Source organism: Dromiciops gliroides, chromosome 1 (genome assembly GCF_019393635.1).
Source record: "Dromiciops gliroides isolate mDroGli1 chromosome 1, mDroGli1.pri, whole genome shotgun sequence".
Classification (NCBI taxonomy): Eukaryota; Metazoa; Chordata; class Mammalia; order Microbiotheria; family Microbiotheriidae; genus Dromiciops; species Dromiciops gliroides.
Window position 1 is genome coordinate 168,727,278 of NC_057861.1, and position 21,180 is coordinate 168,748,457.

General features: G+C 37.6%; 1 protein-coding gene across 1 annotated transcript; it reads right to left on the bottom strand.

Annotated features, from left to right (window-relative positions):
• Positions 1 to 1,781: 1,781 nt before the first annotated feature.
• EEF1E1 (eukaryotic translation elongation factor 1 epsilon 1) lies at positions 1,782 to 20,411 on the bottom strand. Its single transcript, XM_043979714.1, has 4 exons — positions 20,285 to 20,411; positions 16,798 to 16,998; positions 12,838 to 12,933; positions 1,782 to 4,828 (listed from the first exon to the last, which is right to left on the bottom strand). Exons 1-4 carry the CDS (start codon positions 20,375 to 20,377, stop codon positions 4,688 to 4,690), a joined length of 531 nt encoding a protein of 176 aa, XP_043835649.1. The 5' UTR covers positions 20,378 to 20,411; the 3' UTR covers positions 1,782 to 4,687.
• Between the last annotated feature and the right edge of the window lie 769 nt (positions 20,412 to 21,180).

Below are 21,180 nucleotides of genomic sequence, written 5' to 3' on the forward strand. Positions count from 1 at the left end.
ATATTTTTTTCTTAAAGAAAAAGGTTAATCTTCCTCAACCATAGATCTGTTCTTATAACTTCCATGCTTGATACCTTCTAACAGCTCCATACTATACTTGTGTAAAAAAGTTTCAGCATCTAAGCTTGGCATTCAAAGTCCCACAAACTAATGACTTTTTATCTTTCAGGCCTTATTTCTCACATTACTCACCAAATCAAACTGAATTACCATAGGTCCCCATATATGCCCCAAGTAAATTCTACTTTTGTACTTTTCCTGATCTAGAAAGCGAGGGAGTTGATTTAAATATCCTTCTCTTTTTTTGTGTGTGTGCATGTGAGAGAGAGGCAATTGGAGTTAAGTGACTTGCCCAGGGTCACACAGCCAGTAAGCGTTAAGTGTCTGAGGCTGGATTTGAACTCAGGTACTCTTGACTCCAGGGCTGGTGCTCTATCGACTGCGCCATCTAGCTGCCCCTATCCTTCTAACTCTTAATTCAATGATGTATGCTGTTGAAATTCTACCCATGATTTAAAAGACCAACTCAAATACCACCTTCTTTTAAAAAATTTTTTTTTAAATGCCACCTTCTTTATGTAAGTCATATTCTACTCCAACCTGACTCCTTTTATATGTTTTGTCTGCATTTGTCATCATTTTGTATATATTTTCTCCACTAGGTTATAAGCTCCATGAAGGGAATTGTTTTAGCTAATTTGTCTAATCCGGCATAATGTTCTGCACATATTAGGCATCTAATATTTATTGAATATTGTTGAGTACAGCTGGGCATAAAGATACATTTAAATATATTACTCAATGTCCTTTTGCTAGATTTCAGTGGAAATTATTGTTACTAATCTGAGTATTTTCCACATGAACTTGATTCACTTTTATAGCAAATGATCTTGATACACAGGCATAAGCACTAAACCAGTGTCAAGATATAAATTAAAAAGACCTGGAAAGACATGTATGAAATGATGAATAGTGAAGTGAGCAGAATCAAGGGAACGTTGTGCACAGAGACAGTAATATTGTTTGATGAAGAACTGTGAATGACTTGACTATTCTCAACAACACAATGATCCAAGACAATCCCAAAGGATTGTTGATGAAACACACCTCCAAAAAAAGAACTGATATTGATGGAACAGACTGAAGCATGCTATTTTTCACTTTCATTTTTTCTTTTAATCAAGTTTTCTTGTACAAAATGACAAATATGGTAATGTTTTACATAATCATACATGTAGAAGCTATATCTGATTGCTTGCTGCCTCTGGGAGGGGAAGGGGATAGAGAGAAGGAGGAAACCCCAAACTATAAATAAAAATGTTTATTACATTAAAAAAAAAGATCTAAGTTAAATCAAATGAGGTTAACTTGACTTACATTAGGAGAATGTAGTATTGATGAACTGGGAGATATAAACCACCTCATGACTTTTGGTACTTTTTAGCTAATAAAATATCTTATCAGCTTTGAGACTTTCCTTTTGTGAAGGACAGATGTATTAGGTATTGTTTTTTCATGTGTTAGATTTGGGTGGGGGCGGGGCAACAGGGGTTAAGTGACTTGCCCAGGGTCACACAGCTAGTAAGTGTCAAGTGTCTGAGGCCGGATTTGAACTCAGGTTCTCCTGAATCCAGGGCCAGTTCTCTATCCATTGTGCCACCTAGCTGCCCCCCATGTGTTAGATTTTAAAACATTACTAGGGGCAGCTAGATGGCGCAGTGGATAGAGCACTGGCCCTGGATTCAGGAGTACCTGAGTTCAAATCCAGCCTCAGACACTTAACACTTACTAGCTGTGTGACCCTGGGCAAGTCACTTAACCCCAACTGCCTTACCAAAAAAAAAAAAAATTGATCACACAACTGTCTCAAACATGGAAAATAGAGGACAAAGACCAAAATCTGGCAGCAGTCAATAACAGCATTCTAGTGTAATGAGATCCAGATTGAAATTAAAGGGGAAAAAAGAGGGTGGAGAAGTTTCTTAAAATCTGAAAGGACAAGAAAATAATGGAGTTTAACAGCTTTCATCCTCTCCATTAAATCAGGGAACAGCAATAGGTTCATTCTGTCCATTAAATCAGAAAGTATCAAAAGGTCATTATGATTCCATGTACTAATGACTCAACTTTGTAAGAATGCAGCTCACATTTATGCAATTTTTAGTGAAAGATATGCCTATTTTATCTAAAACCAAAACTTTTATCAGGGCTATTTAGAGTTGGGTCATCTATAAATATAACTTTATTGGTACTTATATAATAGATGACCAGGATAAACTGCAGGACAGTGAAATCCCTTCTGAATCATTTTAGATTTAATTAAAGGCAGTGTAGTTTGTGTTATACCCTGTACCCTAAGTCTTTGAAAGTCTATATAGGGAGTCCTCTGTTTCAAAATTGGAAGCATCATTCTCTAAAGAAATGTTAAATGATGGTTGGGCACCACAAACCCACAAGCATATTTTAATCCATTTAATTTATTAATGTTTTACTAAATACAAAGCATGGTATTATAACTCCATAATTAAATTAGGTGTTTGTTTCAAAGTTACAAGATTTTAAAAGTAACTAAAATTAAATTCTTTAGTGTTACTTTACAAAAATTTAAAAAAATGTCTAAAAAGCTTAGGAACCATGACAAGGATTACAAGAAGAATGTGTCAATGTTATAAAACACAATAGGAGTTTCAACTGATGGAAACAGAATTAAAACAGTCTTGTTCTTATGAAGCTCACAACTTGTGCATATGGAGGGAAAGTGGAGGGAGATGGCATCCATATCTGAACAACTATGACAGAAAATACTAAGTGATATGGGATGCCCAGAGAATTAAGGAATTTCTGACTGTTGAGAAGAATCAAAGTAGACTTCATGGAGGCAAATATTAGAGATGGGCCTTAAAGAACTCTTTCAATAGACAACAGATGTCTTTCAATGAGTCAGGGTTGTGAATCAGGGTGAAGAATGGAGAGGGGAGAAAATCTGACAGCGAGACCAGTTAGGAAGATGCTGCTCAGGTGGGTGATACACAAGACAGAAAGGAGTGGATAAATCCAAGGAAAATTGCATAAGTGAAATGAACAAGTCAAGAGCCAAGATAAGCCAATTTATGATATAGCCTAAATACACATTGTACCAAAAGTAGCATAGAATCTAACCACAATTTATAACAATGTTTCTAGGGAAAGTGTATTTCAATTGGGGATGGTTGAAACAATTGAATAAGCTGATTGCAGCCCTAGCCGTGGGAGATTTCTCTTCTGAGTTAAGAAGATCACTTGCACAGTTAGGGGTATGGATGGTTGGAAGATATATGGTGAAAAAGTGAGGGTGGAGGACAGAAGCTGTTTAGAAAAGGAGTTCCTTTTTATCTGATAAATGGGTAAGAAATTAAAGTCGAAAACTGGGCACTGATATTACTGTGACCATAATGCCAATAAGCCTTTGCAGCTTCTGGTTTAAATGTCATTTTAGAAAATTAAGAATGTTACAGATTAGGGGGGTTCTTAACTTGGGGAACATGGACCCTAAAAGATTAGGGGATTGATTTTGGAGAGTGCTATAAAGTTCGATAGGGAAAAAAACTACATCTTTATTTTGACTAAGCTCTAAAGGAAATCTATTATTTCCTTCAATTATTCTGCAAAGCAGTTGATATACTTCATCAGATTGCCAAAGGGGTCTATGACAGAAAAAAGATTAAGAATTCCCATTCTAGATACAATTAAGGGATCATTAAGATTTCTATCATGGTATCTCTTGAATATTTATTTCTCATATTTATTTCTCATAACAGTAGTCAAAACATTAAATAATGAGAATCCAAAGGCCACTAGTTTGAAAAGGAGACTTTGTTAATATGAGTTCAAAGCTATATAGACATGTATTGATAACCTTCTTTATTCCTGTTACACCAATTTAAGAAGTATACTCTTGAGTGATGTGACTTGGTTTAGAAAATTCAGTATTCATTATATCTTAATTCAGAGAGGAACCTCCTGGTATTATCCTTCTCTCTTTACTTACTGCATTTTATTGAACACAATAACAACAAAAAAATCCATTGACTCAAGAGAATATATATCACTCCACTTCCCCTAAGGGCAATTCAGCTCTTAATTTCACCCCAATGAATACTGACTGCAGAAAAGAAACAAAAAATATTTTTTTCAACCATATTTACTAGAGCACATAAATATTTGCAAACAAATAAATCTCTTTTCCCTTTCTGTATCGTTGGCACAATTTATTAAAGTTTTATAGTAAACAAACTAGTGTAAACATTCATGGATGAAAAAATGAAAATTTAAATATGGTACAGAGGTCAATAAATAGCTAAACAGGAACAAATATTAAAAGATTTTTTTAACATTAAGATTGAATCACTAGAAAAAAAAAGATTGAATCACTGATTTCAACTTTGTCAAAATAATTTCACCTACAAAACAAGGCAATTTAGAACTTGATTTTGATTCAAGTTTTTTTAAAACTACAATTCCATTTTTACATAAAAACCTGCAAATTAACAAATGAAACATTTAGACATACTTCGACACATTATCAAAAGTTCTTCTAGCCTGCAAAGGACTGGATATCTGTTTAAATTAGTTACAAGGTCCAGAATTCTATTTCCTTTAAACAATTTTCAATTACTCTTCCGTATGGCATGGAAATCTTGATGATCTTCTAATGAGTATTAGTATAAAGTCTGTTCTTAATAAAAACAACACTAGACAGATGTTGTCTGATGCCTGGATAATGTTGAATGTGAGAAAACCAGCGAGACACATTCAGATATTTCTCCTTTTCTTGAAATGTAAGGTCAACCTAAAACCAAACAGACATTACATAAGCTCAGTTAATTTTAGAATAGGAGATAGAAAGTTGCAAAGACCAGTTGTCTGAGGCCACCACTGAGATAAAAGTCAAAGTTCCAACCACTGGGTAGAGGTCTGCATTAGCTTTCTTTTTCTTGTTCAGTTCAAAGCCAATGTGTGATACAAGAAGGCTCACCAACTGCCAGTTCATACCAAAGTCATGTTCTGAAAGGATCTGGAAGCTCTAAGAGCTTTTGAAAGAGGTGAGATTCCAGAGGGAAAGGGAGCTCAAAGGACCAAGATACAACTGATTTCCCCAATGTTTCTTGCAAACAACATATGTGTGTTAAACTCCAAAAATAGTATCTAAAAAGAGAGTACAGTTCAACAATGCAGAGAGAAATGTTCGCTTCAATTAAAGTCAAAAGTTTACCACAGTACTCAACTCAGAAGAAAGTGAATGTTGGAACCAGTTGTTATGTCAAATGAATGATGCTAAATGACGGGAGAACAAACTATTTCTTGTGGCAGAGAACTCAAAGTACAGTTGAATACATTTTATCAAATAGGACAAGAATATTGCAGTTTTTTTCTCTTTTTCCAAATAAGATGGTGAGGACTGAAAAAATTCATAACGATTTTCTTTGTATCTCCAGGACCTAACTTAGTGTAAAACAGAAGGCAATTAACATTTGAATTGAAAAATATCTGAATCAGATTTAAATTAACTCATTCAATAAAAAGTGGAATGGGGAGAGAGGAGAGGAATGGAGTAGTGTAGATACCTATTATTTTAAAGCACCATGGTTAGGTAAGTACTGGGTTCAAATTCAAACAAGGAACTCTGAGGGTTTTCCTTGAGAAAATGTTAATCTTTATGAGTTATAAGGTAGAGGATAAAGACAGAAGGTAGTAACAGACAAACCACAGACATGAGAAACACAACCAGTTCCTTCCCCACAGTTCAATCTGCCATCTGTGGAAAAATTAAATTTGGTATCCTGTCTGAAGAATCAGATAAACAAAGACTTCTCCAGAAAGAGTGTAAACATGGAATATATATATATTCCCACCCCCACCTCGGTTCCACAACTAGCTAGTAAGACTAAAGAATATTTCAAAGGTACTTTCCATTGGTTATCAGTCTTCATTTTTAAAAAAGGAGAAAACAAAAAGAATATGTGGCTCATGGAAATGAGACTGCATCAAAACTACAAAAGAAGATTTCTCCACCCATCTGTGCCAATAGAATTATACATAGAAAACTACACTGGCTAAGAATGTTTTTTATAAAATGTAATTCTCAGTAAGAGTTAATATAATAACATATTAGTTAAGTGTTATTCCTAATTCATTAGTTATAATAGGTCATAATTAGTAATAATTAGTTATAACAGGCTGCCTTTTACTTTCCTACTGTTACAAAGTCCCCCAGACATTGTAGGTCAAAACAAATATTTGTTAAATAATTCAAATGTGATTGTAAAATCTCTCGTATATTAACTCACGAAGGAACTGATAACCAGAAAATTTGGAATAATTGTTCTGGATTTTTGGTTTTCCAACTGCAGATGCATATACAGTAGTAAAATTGTGTTTAGAATGACTTCTTAACTTCCAAAAAAAGGGAATAAAATTAAAATTGTTATTGATTTCAGCAATTTAGCAGCTCTGACAAGTAGAACTATCTCTAAGTTTCAACCAAACTTGAATCTAAACAATATGTTTAATAGGCCAGGTGTTTAAATGATTTCCCAAATTTGGCCAGTTAACTTGTAATTTAGACTTCTCTAGTGTCTTTTTGGAGAGGTTTGCCATTTTAAACCTCTACTCAGTTTCCTGCACCTTATTTCGAATAAAATTTTCTAGTGAGGTTGATGCTCAGTGACAAATAGTATTCAGAATGTTTTCCCAAAAGATGAGTAAGAACAGACATTACAATCATTACCAAAACAGTGTAAAGAAAAACAAGTCAGTTTCCTTTTTCTTTAGCTATTCTGTAATCAAAAGCTATTTTTTGGATCGGACTTAAACATTTAACTGAAGAGAGCTGCCAAAGTATTTTCCAAAAAGAAAACTTGGTTGATAAACTATACATTCAGAATATGAGTCACAGGAAATGTCACATTAAATATTATCTCACAAAGTGGCAGAGGGCTGACCTCCCTGTTGCCTGACACTTAACCAAGTAGAAACAAATCTCAACAACTACTGAGTAAAATCAAGTAGCAAGCTCTCTCTCATACCAATCGATACTTCCCAAGATAAAAATTTCATATTTTAGGTTTCAAGAACAAAGGTTACAGTTAGACCTGAAGTAGAAAATAAATTTCAAAAAAGCTTTTGCTTCAATTTGTCTTTTGTTTCTCTGGTTTGATTTACCATTCTTTTCCCATAAGTCTGAGAAGAGTGAACACTGTGATGGACCATGATCTGCATGTTTATTATATAGAAATATTAAATAGGAGGTTACTGTGAACAAGATATTTAGCTGAGTCCAATTTTAAACACATGAAACTTAGAAATTTCTTAATGGGATTCCCTAGGCTACAATTTCACATAGAACAACAGTTTTATACTTTGCCTTTTTATCAGGATTAGTTTCTAATAGTAAATCTAAACTACTGTTTTTAGTTACCATTTCGTCATTGTTATTCAACTCCAAAGCAGCATGGCTATATGCTGCTCCTAATCCTTCCATATTATTTACAATAGCACTCTGCAATTATTTTCAACTTAAAAGGTCCTAAGATTATAATCTTATTTACCATTTTTGCACAAATGTGAGAAAATCTTCCAATGACTACTTTATGATGAAATGCCAGCTGGCTGCCTATACAAGCTGGAATGGTCAGTGCCACATTCTGCTATAGCTTTTATGGCTAGTGCTCCTAGACACTCTTCTGGTTCTTCTTATAGATTCTCTCCTAGAACTCTCTATGTATACACTTATTTCTGTTCTAAGTTCCAATACAAATTTTAGTCAATCTTGTAATGTTATAAAAGATAAGTGCTCTCTTTCCATCGAGATCACCAGCCACCCAATATTCCATTGTAAGAAGCTACACTGGGAATTTTTCTGATTGGAAAAGACAATCAATGTTTCATCCTAGCAAATGTGTCTCTCTAAAAATATCTCTTCTGGCTTCTGACTAGCCATGTGGAATGGAAAAGGACTTGGAAGAGAAGGGAATTAAAGCCTGTAGGGAATTTCTTCAGCATCACTGGAAGAGGACAGTAATCAGAATGATTCCACAACCTGAAGTATTTATAATCATAGCTGCAAGGTTTGTTTATTTGTTATTTATTTTTTTGGTAGGCTGGGTCTCCCAGTCTTGCTCAGGTTGGAAGTGCAGTGGCTACTCACAGGCCAGTTCTGCTACTGATAGGCATGTTTTGACCAGTAGTCATTTCTGATCTGGTTCAGTTTACCCCCTCAAGCAGCCTACCAGGGGACAAGGGGCAGGTCCACACTGCTTCCCCATTCCCACTGGCTCACTGTACTGGTGCCATACTTAAGGTAGACATCTGATCTGCTTTAGCTCACAAGCTCCTGAGCTCCAGGAATCTACCTGCCCCAGGGATAAGAGCTGTGTATGGCTATTCCCAAATGTAAGGACTTCTGATATCAAACTGCTCCTGTCCTTCCATCTCTCCCACTCCCCAACTCTCACTCTTTTCAAATCTAAGGGATAGGCTCATAGCCTTTGATTGCTTATCCACTGGGAAACTGGATCCTGTCTTCGTATCCCCAACATTTGGCATGATACCTGGTACACAATAAGCCTTTGGCAAGTGCTCGTTGATTCACTGGTTTTGTTTGTTCTGCCCCAGAAGGCAGAACGAGGAAGGAGCAATAAGTAGATGTTGAAAAGAAGTAAACGTAGCCTTAATTTCAGGAAAAACTAGCTAAAACAATAAGACTTGTCCAAAAGTGTAATGGATGACCGTCAGAGGATGACCTCCCATTCTTCAAGGTCTTCAGGCAGAGGCTGGATAACTGACCACTTGATGGATCTGTTGTAGTGTATCAGGCAATAAGCATTTATTAAGCACCTATTAATGTGTCAGGCCCTGTGCTATAAGTATTGGGGATACAAAGAAAGTTGAAAACAATCTCTACTCTCAAGGAACTCACAGTATAACAGGGGAGACAATTGGCAAACAATTATGTACAAATAACCTTTGTTCAGGGTAAATTTGAAATAATCAACAGAGGATAGGCATTAGAATTAAGAAAGAATTAGGGAGGATGCCTGTAGAAGGGGGATTTTAGCTGGCACTTGAAGGAAGCCAGGAGATGTGTAAGAGGGAGAACATTCCAGGTTTTTTTTTTTTTTTTAGGGCAATGAGGGTTAAGTGACTTGCCCAGAGTCACACAGCTAGTAAGTGTCAAGTGTCTGAGCTGGATTTGAACTCGGGTCTGCCTGAATCCAGGAATCCAGGGCTGGTACTTTATCCTCGGCTATGATTTAAAAAAAAAAAAAAAAGCCTCAGTGGCTCCCCATCTCCCGATTCTAGCATTCAAGATCCTCTAGAATGTGGCCCCAATCTGCCTTTCAGGCAATTCACTTTTCTACTATATTTTAAGAGTAAAACAGACATACTCCACCTCATTTTCTTCCTTCCTGTTCCTGTTTCTATGACTTTGCTCAAATATCACCTGTGTTTAGAACTGGTTCCATCCTCTATCTCCATAGACGCAATTAGGTGGTGTAAATAGATAGGATGCTGGGCCTGAAGTCTGGAAGACCTGCATTTTAATCCCACCTCAGACACTTAATTATCTGTGTGATCCTGGGCAAGTAACTTAAAAAAACAACAACAACATATGCCTTGGTTTCCTGAAATGTAAAACAGGGCTGATAATAGCCCCTCTCACACAGGGCTGTTGGGAGGATAGCTTTGCACAGCACCTGCCACATAGCTGCTCGGTAAACGCTTGTTCCCTTCCTTTTCCCTGTTGTAGGTCCCTCCCTGTCTCCAAGGTCCAACTAAGGAACCACCTCTCTCATGAATCCTTCCCAGACCCACCCTGTGGAAAAAGATCTTTCCCTCTTAAATATCTTAATATATGTGACCTCTCCCTAGCACTTCATAGTCTCCTCTCATTATCTGTGTAAATGTTTTTCATTCCCATTTGATTTTAAGTAAGGTAAAGCAGATGTGTCAGATCTACATTTGCAATGCTGGTGCCTAATCCAGTACTTCAAAATGTTTAATAACATATTATAAAATACTGAATTACATGAAAAACAATAAATAAAAATAATAAAATAAAATTTAATAATTGTTTTAAATGTTTAATTAGATATTATTACTGGAAATCTTTATTTTCTTTAGAACCAAAGAATGTAGGTCACATTAGACTAGTTAGGATTTACATACTGCCTTAATATTTTCAAAGCACTTAATAAATATTATCACATTTTATCCTCACAGATGCCCTAGGAAGTAGGTGCTATTATTATCCCTATTCTACAGATGAAGTAGCTAATGTTGAAAGAGTGACTTGCCTGGGATCATAAAACTATTAACTGCCTGAAATAGGATTTGAATTCAGGTCTTCTTGACTCTATGTCTAGCACCCTAGCAATTCAGCCACCTAAGGTGCCTCAAATATAATTACAACTCCTAATTTAACAAATGATGGAGCCAAGGGAGGTCACATAACATTTAAGTGGCAGAGCCAAGCCTAGAAACCAAGTTTAATGATTCCTCTTTGACTCCTGGATCAAGACTATTCTACCATGCTATGCTATGACCTTTCAAAAGAAGCATTCTACTTAATGAGGTGAGGAAGGTTCTAAAGCATATCTAGGTATCTGTATTTTTAAAAATCTTGATCTAATGTGCCTTATATTTTAAAATAAAGTAATTAGTCCCAATCAAGAATAAAGTTTAACTATAAAAGTTACATTTTAATCTTTTCATAAAAGTGTAATTGCATATGAAAGTATCCTAAGCTCTTTTTATCTTTTTTTTTGTTCTGCAAATTATTTTTATTATTTCTTATTTTTAATAAAATGCCCTGTAAACTATCATCACAGATGATAGTGAAACATTTCAATGGCAAAGTTTTTGCCAGTTTCTGAGGCTTTTTTCTTTAAAATGAGATGAAGTTTCTTTTTACACATAGCTTGGTTAACAGAGAAGCAATGGTAAACAGTAAGCTCAGACCCTTGCACTTTCTAACAGTGTGGCCATGGACAAATCACTTAATGTCTTCTGAACCCCATCTGCAAAATGAAGAAAATATTATGTTTCCTGTTTATCTCCAGGAATGGTTGTGATGAAACTTTAAAGCTCTAGAGAAATACCTGAGTAATCAGGACACACTCAACCAGGAAAGGGGTAAAAAGATTCTCTCAGTGACATTCTCTTCCAATTAAAATCGGCTACTGTTCAAGTCCGAGTTTTAATCAGAATGAAGTTTTCTTCAATTTTGAAAAGCTACAAGCATCTTTATACTCATTTAGTTTTACCGTCTAGCCTATTTATCTTGCCTACTATTTAAGGAAATAACTGGGAATTTTCAACAATGACACCTCTCAGATGCTCAAGATAAAACAATTCTTACGGTCTTTCTTTTAGATTCCTTGTTTCTTTCTATTAACATAATGTTTGTTTTGACCATAAATTTTACTTTTGTTGTTCTGTATGCTGTTTCATGTGCTCTGTGCTTGTACACTGAGTTATGATAGTCCTCTGGAAATAAAGTTCATGACTTATACTTTATTCCATTGTCTGTCTGTCATGCTAGGTAGTTGGCACCTAATAAATACTCAGTAAACTGAATTTTTGCCGTCACCATAAATCATGAAAATAAATATCAAGGATCTGTGATTTCATCAGTATGGGAACCCTTTTACTTATTCAGATTTCTTAATGGACAATCTTAGAGAACTGCCTGATGCTGAGAGAAGTTATGTGACCTACACAGAGACACACTGCCGACACTACTAGGTCTTTCTAACTTTGTGACATTACACCACTCTCCCTCACTTATAAATATCAGGAAAAAGCTTGAGGTCAACAAACACTGTATGTATAAGGCACTATTCTAAACATAATGATACAAAGATGCAGTCCTCCCCTTAAGGTGTTCCCTATAGATCTGGCAGATTATCTGATCTGTATGGAAATCAAAGAACTACTGAGTTTTAGATCTCCACCCCTCACACTGCAGATTTCTACACCCCAAATGTCAGTAACATGCCTGTACAAGAGATATTTACTCTCCTGATTGGTAAGTCCCTAGCTCACTCTCTTCCCCACTCCACCCCCCCCTTCACTTCAATGACATTAAATACACTATAAGTTCAGAATACAATAATTAGTCTTATAACCTTGACTAAGACACTCCCTGAGCCTCAGTTTTTGCATCTGTAAGATGGAACTATCATTACTGATGCTTACCTTAATATGTTCATGAGGATCACATGAGATAAAATGAAAGGAAAGGTTTCTAAGTATATAATTTAAGGCTCTACACAAATGATATTATCTTCTCCACAAATATAACTTTTCTTTCTTTCTTTTTTGTTTTTGCCAGGCAATGAAGGTTAAGTAACTTGCCCAGGGTTACACAGCTAGTAAGTGTCATGTGTCTGAGGTCAGATTTGAACTTAGGTCCTCTTGAATCCAGGGCCAGTGCTTTATCCACTGTGCTACCTAGCTGCCCCCCACTTTTCTTTTCTTTAATAGCAGCACTTAGTCTGGAGTCAGGAAGACGAGTTCAAATCTGACATTAGACACTGTGTGACCTTAGGAAAGGCACTTAATCTTTACTTGACTCAATTTCTATAACTGTAAAGTGAGGATAACAGCATCTAACTCACAGCGTTGTTATGAGGATCAAATGAGATAATGTTTGTACAAACAGTCCCCTTCTGTCTTTCATTTTTCTTGAAAAATTAATCCTGTTGACACAAATTCATCTGATAAACACTAACATGAAAACAATCATTTCTTATTTTAAAATTATGTTAAGTGATCAAAAGTTTAGGAAATACTTACTATGAAACGATGAAGTCCATAGTACAATAAAATATCTGCTAAAGTAAAATTATTACCAGTAAGGTACACTTTATCTTCAAGATATGAATTAAGATCCTAAAAGAGAAAAAAATCAACAAATTACAAATGAGAGCAGTCTGACGACAGTCTGACGACATTCTTAGAAAGACTTATAAAGACCAAATTTTCTAAAATTCAACTTGACATCCATCTTTGACATTAACAGAAAAAATAGAAATAAGCACTAGGAAATGCTTTTAATTTCCCCCTAATGAACAAAGTTTATTTTATAAACTGTTAGAATATTTTTAAATGACTAGGGCTAATTTGGGGGCTGAAGCTGACTGGAGGACTAAACTGGGACTTTTGACTGTTTGGCTATCTGATTACATTAATTTAATGTTGGGTCGTTTGTAAAGTTCCACCACACTGCTCCCAAACTGATAGACTAAAGATTAAGAAGGCTCTTAACTAAATAATCCAAGCAGAGTTTATTTATGAGATACTATTTCAAATTAGGAATACAGGGAAATAAAGTACAACCTGACTGCTTTCCTGTGGCCTCTTTCCCACCACCTGCTGCTCTTCCAACTTCTTGAATACAATAAGGGCCTCAGCCGCCTCCGGCCTCAGGGCAAGTTACACTTTCCCTGGTTTGTATTAAGGCCAGTAACCTTGTCAGCCTGGTCTCTCCTTTTCCTAACCGAACTCTCCTCCGTCCTTAAACTCTCCTCTGTCCTTGTCCGGGCTCCCCTCTAGTCAGCCTCTCTCCTAGTCCTTCCTCTAGTCCGTCTCTCAAATCTCCTTTATCTAGTCCCTCTCCTTCTAGTCTCCTTTCTTCTTTTTCTATCTAACTCCCACATCTATATATACCTTTTCTTCTCTCCACTCAAATCTCGGGGCTTCCTTCACCCCCACAGACGAAGCTAATCCACCAGCCAGAGCTGCAGCTGGTGGGAGGGGGGGGGGTGCTCTCGAGCCATGGCCTGGATCCTTCAGATAGCTCCGCTCAGGTCGGAGGGAGCTGGGGACTCTCCCCCCCCCAGCTGTCTAACCTGGTGTCTTGTATAGCCCATGGGGCTTTTTTGCTCAGCTGCAGCAGAGGAGGAGGGGGAGAGACCCTGAGGGCCTAAGGCTTTCTAATCTCAGCCTAAAGGTAGGGTCCCCAAATCAAAATAAATTTCCACAAAACAAAGGCTTTTTAAAAACAATTCAAGGAAAATCTTTCCTGAACGCTCTTATCCAATGCTATAGAAACTGTCAGTAAATGACATGTTAGGTTCCTCCAATAATGCTGATTGACTTGGTGTGATAGGGGCATATACTCTTTTTAAAATTTCTGCATTAGCCATGTTGTGAAAGAACAATCAGAATACAAGGGAAAACCTCAAAAAAGAAAAAAAAACCCAACCAAAAAGTGAAACAGTATGGTTCAATTTGCATTCAGAATCCACAATTCCTTTTTCTGGATGTGAAGAACGCTTTCCATCAGGAGTTCTTTGGAATTGTCTTGGATCATTGCACTGCTGAGGAGAGCCAAGTCTATCACAGTTGATCATCACACAATGTGAGGCATATACTCCTGTTCTCCTCTTCACTAAACATCCATGGCATACTGATCAGTGTTAAAACTGACAACAATCCAAAAAGCTGAAGATCTTTTTATTTCTTAAATTCTTAAAGCTTCCCATGATTTCTGCAGCTTAAAAGTCTTCTCTGACAAAGAAAAACCCACATCATACCAAGATGATGTTCATACTTTTAAGCAGTTTTGTGGTAGGACAGTATTTTCCCCAAGCAAAAGGCTCTCTCAGAGAAAACAGTGAGCATCTTTGAAAATTATGTTAGAAAGCAAAAACTTAAAAAGGCCTGAACCTCAATGCAATATTACATAGGCCAGGGTGAAGAAAAATCAATTTATTTCTTGGGAAGAAAAATGATTAGAAAGTTATTTAAAATGTTTTTGCCCTTCCCACTAATTTATCTAAACAGGGTTTTACTAGGCATTAAACCCCCCAGTATCACAGAATAGGAAGTGTAATGACAATATATTAATATACCTTTTTAGAAATGTTTTACAAATAGGCTCCAAGGGACCATACATTAGGACTCTCCCAAGGGTTTCTTTTAGAGATTTCTCTCAAGATTAAAGAAAACTATTGAAATTAATGGAAAGAAAGTACTCAGGACAGAATATCACCTTAAGTAATAAAATGCTAAGATTCTATTCTACAAAAATCTATATCCTGCTGCATACTTCTTAAAAGAGGATGTGAGCAGGTAGAATTCTATACGGAATATAGACTAAGCTTAGATTTAAGACTATTTGTTTGTACTTCTACTTTCCTACCTCTCTAATCAACACCACCTTGTAATTCTCAAACAATAAAAGCTCTAACTAAAGATCAGGTTTCTTCCACTTACTGGTCTGAGAGATAAATAAGGGAGAGGTTAAAAGGGAGTTTAATGTTTTTGTATCTAATTTTAAATCTCACATTATGGCTTCAGAAAGATAAGAAAGCTTTATGGTTTTCTATGCCTTCATGTATAGGAATCCCTCTATATTTATCTAAAGTTTCCCTTTGAAGTCTAGAATAGGGCATTATAAATATGAAGGGAAATGTTCTTTTTAATGCCTTGCTCCTTCAGGTTAAGAGATGTCTGTGTCCCTGATTTGTCAAGACAGTAACAGGACAGGGTTAGGGAAAACCTATTTAGTGACAGTCCATTATCATCAGATGGTATATTTAAAAAAGTTGCTCAGTAATAAAAGCTTTGTAATGTTTTATTGCATAAAAGGCATGCAAGGCCCTCTGAAGGTCAGTGAAGATTATTATAGTATTTTATGAAAGATTTTCATTAACAGAAACTACCTACATGAATATAAGCTGATACTAGAGGAGGGTGCACATAATACCTGTAGTAGGTACACATGTGATATGTACTTTTTTCCAGATATAAAAATGACTTCAAAATTAGTAGCGTATATGCTTTGGGTCGTTTTAAAAGGAGTATTCAAATGACAAGCAGCAGTGATATCATCAGTATTATAGAAAAAAGACAATAACAGCTAGTATTTCTGTAGTGCTTACTATATGCTAAATGCTTTACAAATATTATCTCACAATAACCCTGGGAGATAGATGTTATTATTACCCCCATCTTTCAGTTGAGGAAACTAAAGCACACAGAGGCCAAGTAATTTGCACAATCACACAGGGGGTAAGCACCAGGTCTTCCTGACTAGAACTGCAGGGCTCTTTCCATTGCACCACCTTGCTGCTTCTAGTTAATGCAGACTGGTAAGTGCGGTGCAGTCTATAAATTGAGACAATGTGTTAAATCTTACATATTTTTATCCAGCTCAACAATGAAAAGTCAGCATTTATAGTTGTATACAATACTTTTAAATTTAGAAATGTTTTTTTAAAAGCATCAAATTCAGAAAAACGGGACATATGACTACTGATTACAAAAAGGATAAATTCCAAAGTTAGCCATTAGCCAGCACAATAGAAAACAAGTATAACCTGAGTCATTGGGGGGTGGTGTGTGTGTGTGTGTGTGTGTGTGTGTGTGTGTGTGTGTGTGTGTGTGTGTGTGTGTGTGAGAGAGAGAGAGAGAGAGAGAGAGAGAGAGAGAGAGAGAGATACATGCAGGTAAGTTTTGACTCAACAATAAATACATTTCAGTAGTCTCCTAATTAAAAAACATTTCTGGTTATCATAATGCTTCTATTTTAATGCCTTATTCCATAACATTTTATAAAATGAACAAGACATTTATGTTTAAAACACAATGGTTAAGGATCTTGGTTCATTGATTTTGCCAATATATAAACAGCAACTAATTAATTAGTTGGTAGGGTTATTTCATAGTATTCTGTTTCTAAGTAAGTTAAACCACAAGTTGTTTAAAAATACTCACTTATTCTAAATGACAAAGAGAAATGATCAATACCTTCAACATGGTTCGGATATCTTCCTTATTGGAGTGTCCATCAATGCGAGTTACTCTGTATTCTAACCACTGCTGAACTACTGCCTTCTCTTCTGCTGTACTTCCCAGAAGATGCTCTTTGTTGGCTTGTTTTACCAGATGAGCTGCAATAGTAGCCAAGCCTGTTAAACTTGGCCCACTGTTTGTCTGTAGGACTGGAATCTGAAAGGAAAAAATAAAAATCCTTTCCATGAACTTATGACTAAATACTTAACCCCTCCTTTCAAGTACCCAGAAACCATTGCCATTCAAAGATGATGATTGCATAATGCTTTACATAATTTTCTCATTTGAGCCTGACAAAAATTCTGTAGTCTTGATCTTATACATGAGGAACTGGAGGCAGAGAGATTGGTTCAGTAACCTGCTTGTGTTAGAGTTTAAACCCAGGTTTTTCTTTTTCTTTTTTTTTGGTGAGGCGATTGGGGTTAAGTGACTTGCCCAGGGTCAAACAGCTAGTAAATGTGTCTGAGGCTGGATTTGAACTCAGGTCCTCCTGACTCCAGGGCCAGTGCTCTATCCACTGTGCCACTTAGCTGCCCCAAACCCAGGTTTTTCTTGAAGCAAATTTTCCTCATATATTGAAAAAAACAAAACACATACACACACACACACACACACACACACACACACACACACACACGACAAAGGATGCAGAAATTAAGTCATTAACAGTATGATAGTAAAACTAAACCTCTAAATTTCAACTCAATTTCACAAACATTTAGGGGCCTCCTGTGTGCAAAGTAGTGTAGTATGTCTGATGTCCAGTATACAAAGCTAGGTACAAATCCTACTCTCAGAAAGCCCACAGGCTAAAAGAGGCGAAAAGACCTGCACGTAAAAAAGCATGATACAATGAAGTGTGCTAAGTGCAAATGAAAGGTCCAGGAGGTAAAAAATTAGAGAACACTTTCAGCTAAGGGAGAGGAAGCTGAAGGAAGGCGTTATTCATGGCCCTTAAGATGGACTTCAAACAGAGGGATTGAAACAGAAATGGGAAAAGGGAAGATGGGCTGAGACAGCAGTCTACTGAAAACTGTGGGGATGGCATAAGCAAAAGCACAAAGATGTGAAAGTACAGCACAAGAACTTGGAGGAGTCAGATGGAAGTATTGGAAAAGTGAGTTATAGCAAAATTGTGGATAGTCTTCAAGGTTTAGGATTAGAACGTTGTTACAAGTCAATAGGTTAAAGCTAGTAAAGGTTTTTGAGTAGAGGAGTTACATGATTACTTAAGCTGAGGCATTTAGAATGGACTGGATGCAGGGAGACCACCTAGGAAGCCATTACAATAGTTTAGGAGGGAGGAAATGAGGTCCAAAATCAGAGAGTGACAGTGAGAATTGAAGGACTGGCTGGATGCAAATAGATACTGTGAAGGTGCAGTCCTTCATCTCTCTGCAGCCCTATATACTCTCTTGAGTATTTCATTAAAGACTTTTATAAAGGAGTCATGTGCTATATAAATGGTTAAACTATTATTTTAAACCCTGTGCTTTCATCAGCTTGGGGAAAAAAACCAGTGGAAATAGATATAGACTTAAGCAGTTAAATACTAAGGAGTTGCTTATGCATACTGATGTGGAGTTATCAAGTCATGGTCAACACAGCCAGTGTTATATGAAGGCAGGTTTTGAACCTAGATCTTCCTGGCTCTAAACCCAACACACTACTCCCTTTCTACATAATACTACCTCTATTTTTAATATTCTTATAAGATTTAGATACTTTATAGACCATAATCTCCTTGAGGGCAGGGACTGTTTTGTTTTTGTACCCTCATTGCCTAGCAGTTTCCTGGCACAGAGTAGTTGATTATTATAAAAGTGAAGTTTGTGTCATGGAACTGTGCTAGGCACTCACCAGGGGGTACAAAGCCATCAACTGTATATACAATGGAAAGGGATAAAAATTTAGATAAGTACTCGACTAGGGTTTGACTCCTACACAAATCACTTAACCCTTTGTAGATTTGTTTTGTATCTATACAATGATGGTTTTAGCCTAGATGGCCTTTGAGATTCTTCAATCTATGATCCTAGGATTCTCACCACTATCTTTACACATTATAAAAAAATTAAAAACTGATTTCTGGAGAAATAACTAAGGTCACAAAACCAGCTAAGTAGCAGATCTGAGACTAGAACCTGGATTTCAGGATGAAATCTTTTTAAAGCCCAATGCTAAAAAATCAAACCAAACCACAGAACTTCCATATTGCATAAGCACAGTCAAACAAAACACATCCCCACACTGGTCACATCCAAAAATGCATTTCTTATTCTGCATATTGGTCTATCATCTCTGTCAGGAGTTGGGCTGTGTTCTTTATTAGTCCTTCTGAATCATGAATAAATAACAAAGTGTTTATTTGATCAGACTTGTCTTTCAAAATTATCCATTTTTAATACCTGTGTTATAGTACAAACTGTTCTGGCTCTGCTCACTTCACTCTGTATCAGTTCATAAGTCTTTGATGTTGTCTTCCTCCTATTTGCATTCCATTACATTCACGTACCACAATTTTTTTTAGCTATTCTCCAAAGTGATTGGGCATCCCCTCGGTTTCCAGTTTTTTTGCCACACAAAGCTGCTATGTACCTATTATTAGTCCATTCAAGTTAATCCTTCTTAGTCCATTGCTTTTTACACTGAAGCAAGCTTTGAGCAACTCTAATAACATTTTGCAGATGAAGAGGGTCCAGTACCTCCCCCCATTACATCCTGATTCTCAAAATGTAAGAGGATCCCTCTCTCCTGTTCAAATCCACCTCAGACACTTTAGCTGTGTGACCCTGGGCAAGTAACTTATCTCGGTCTCATCTACAAACCGGTATAACACCACCTTATCTCACAGGGTTGTCGTGAGGATCAAATGAGATTTTATATCCATTTCGCTTTGAAAACGTTAAAGCTCTATAAAATATATTACTATGATTATGGCAACTGTAGGGCCTACTTCCATTTAAGGAATCAATTTCATCTTTTCCTCTAAAAGTAAGGAAATGTCTCAAACGAGATACCAAATAAGATAAAGGATGGAGCGGGGGCGGGATTTTCTGTCATTAAGAAATGTATCTGCATTCAAACGAGATTCACTGACTCCCCAGCATCCAGAGGAGGTAGACCACCCTCCCCCATTCATTTCTACTTTCCCAGGGTCAGGTGAGGACGAGTTCCTAAGAACAGTTGCAGGTCAATCCCCTCTACTCCGCCCAAGCTAGGTCTGTGCAGAGGGTGGGGGTGGGGGCGGGGGTGCTAGACAAGAAAGGGAGAGGGAAGGATGGGGGAGGGGAGGGAACACGCTGCTCCGGACACACACGTGGAGACCCGGCTCCCGCAATTCAGGAAGCAGCACGCTCCCAGCCTCCTCTCGCGCCCTCCCAGCCCTTCGTCAGAACCGTCCACGCGCTCGCGACCCTTCTTCCCCCGCGCGTCGCCTCACCTGGCGCTCTCCTTGAGCACTATACTTGTTTCCTCTTCTCAAGCCCAGCAACTTCTCCAGCAACGTCAGCTCCTCCGCCGCCGCCATCTTCATAGATTTAACAGAGGCGGAGGGGCGGGGCACGGAAAAGAACGAAGTTCCGTGTTGGGGATGACGTAAGGCACGTCCACTAAGCGCCGTCGGTCATTGGCTGGGCGGAGGGGGGCGTGTGGGACGTGCCTTCTCCGAGGAGGCAGAACCAAGGGCGGGGGCGGGGCCCAGGAACCGGCTGCATGGGTTTCATCTTGCGGCTCTTCCCGGGTCTTCCTCTGAAGTGAAACCGCTATAATGGAAGCTCTGGGGCGCAGGCTTAGCTATGCATGACGGTTGGCACTAGGATGTGGGAAGGCCGGATAGCAGCGCCCTCTGATAGGGGAACACCGCACGAGGGGTGGCCCCAGGAGAAAGCTCCCTTTCCTCTCTGGAGCCTTCAAAGACTTGAGGGCTCAGCTCGACGCCTCATTAGGCCTGAGAATAATGGGATTGAGGATTATTCCTTTATGACTCCCAGGATGAAAGAAAGAATCTTCACCCTTACAGTCTGGCTCCGCCCACCTCTCTGGCCATTAAACTGGTCCCTCCTGTGGCCATCTCCAGCCTCCAGGCCTTTGCACGTGTTGCTGTTGCCCCCCCCCCCCAATGTGCTCACTGCCTCTACTTAGCTTCCTTAAGGACCTGGCCCCTGGTGCCGCCTCTGACGCTTGCCTTTCTTGATGCCTCTAGATACCTCCAGCACTTAGTGCTCTTGCTCCCTTTTCAAATCATTTTATGCTTTGGATTTATTTGTGTATGAGTTTCAGAGAGGGCAAGGACTATTTATTTTTAACTTTTTTCCTTAATTCTTGTCAGTTTTATGC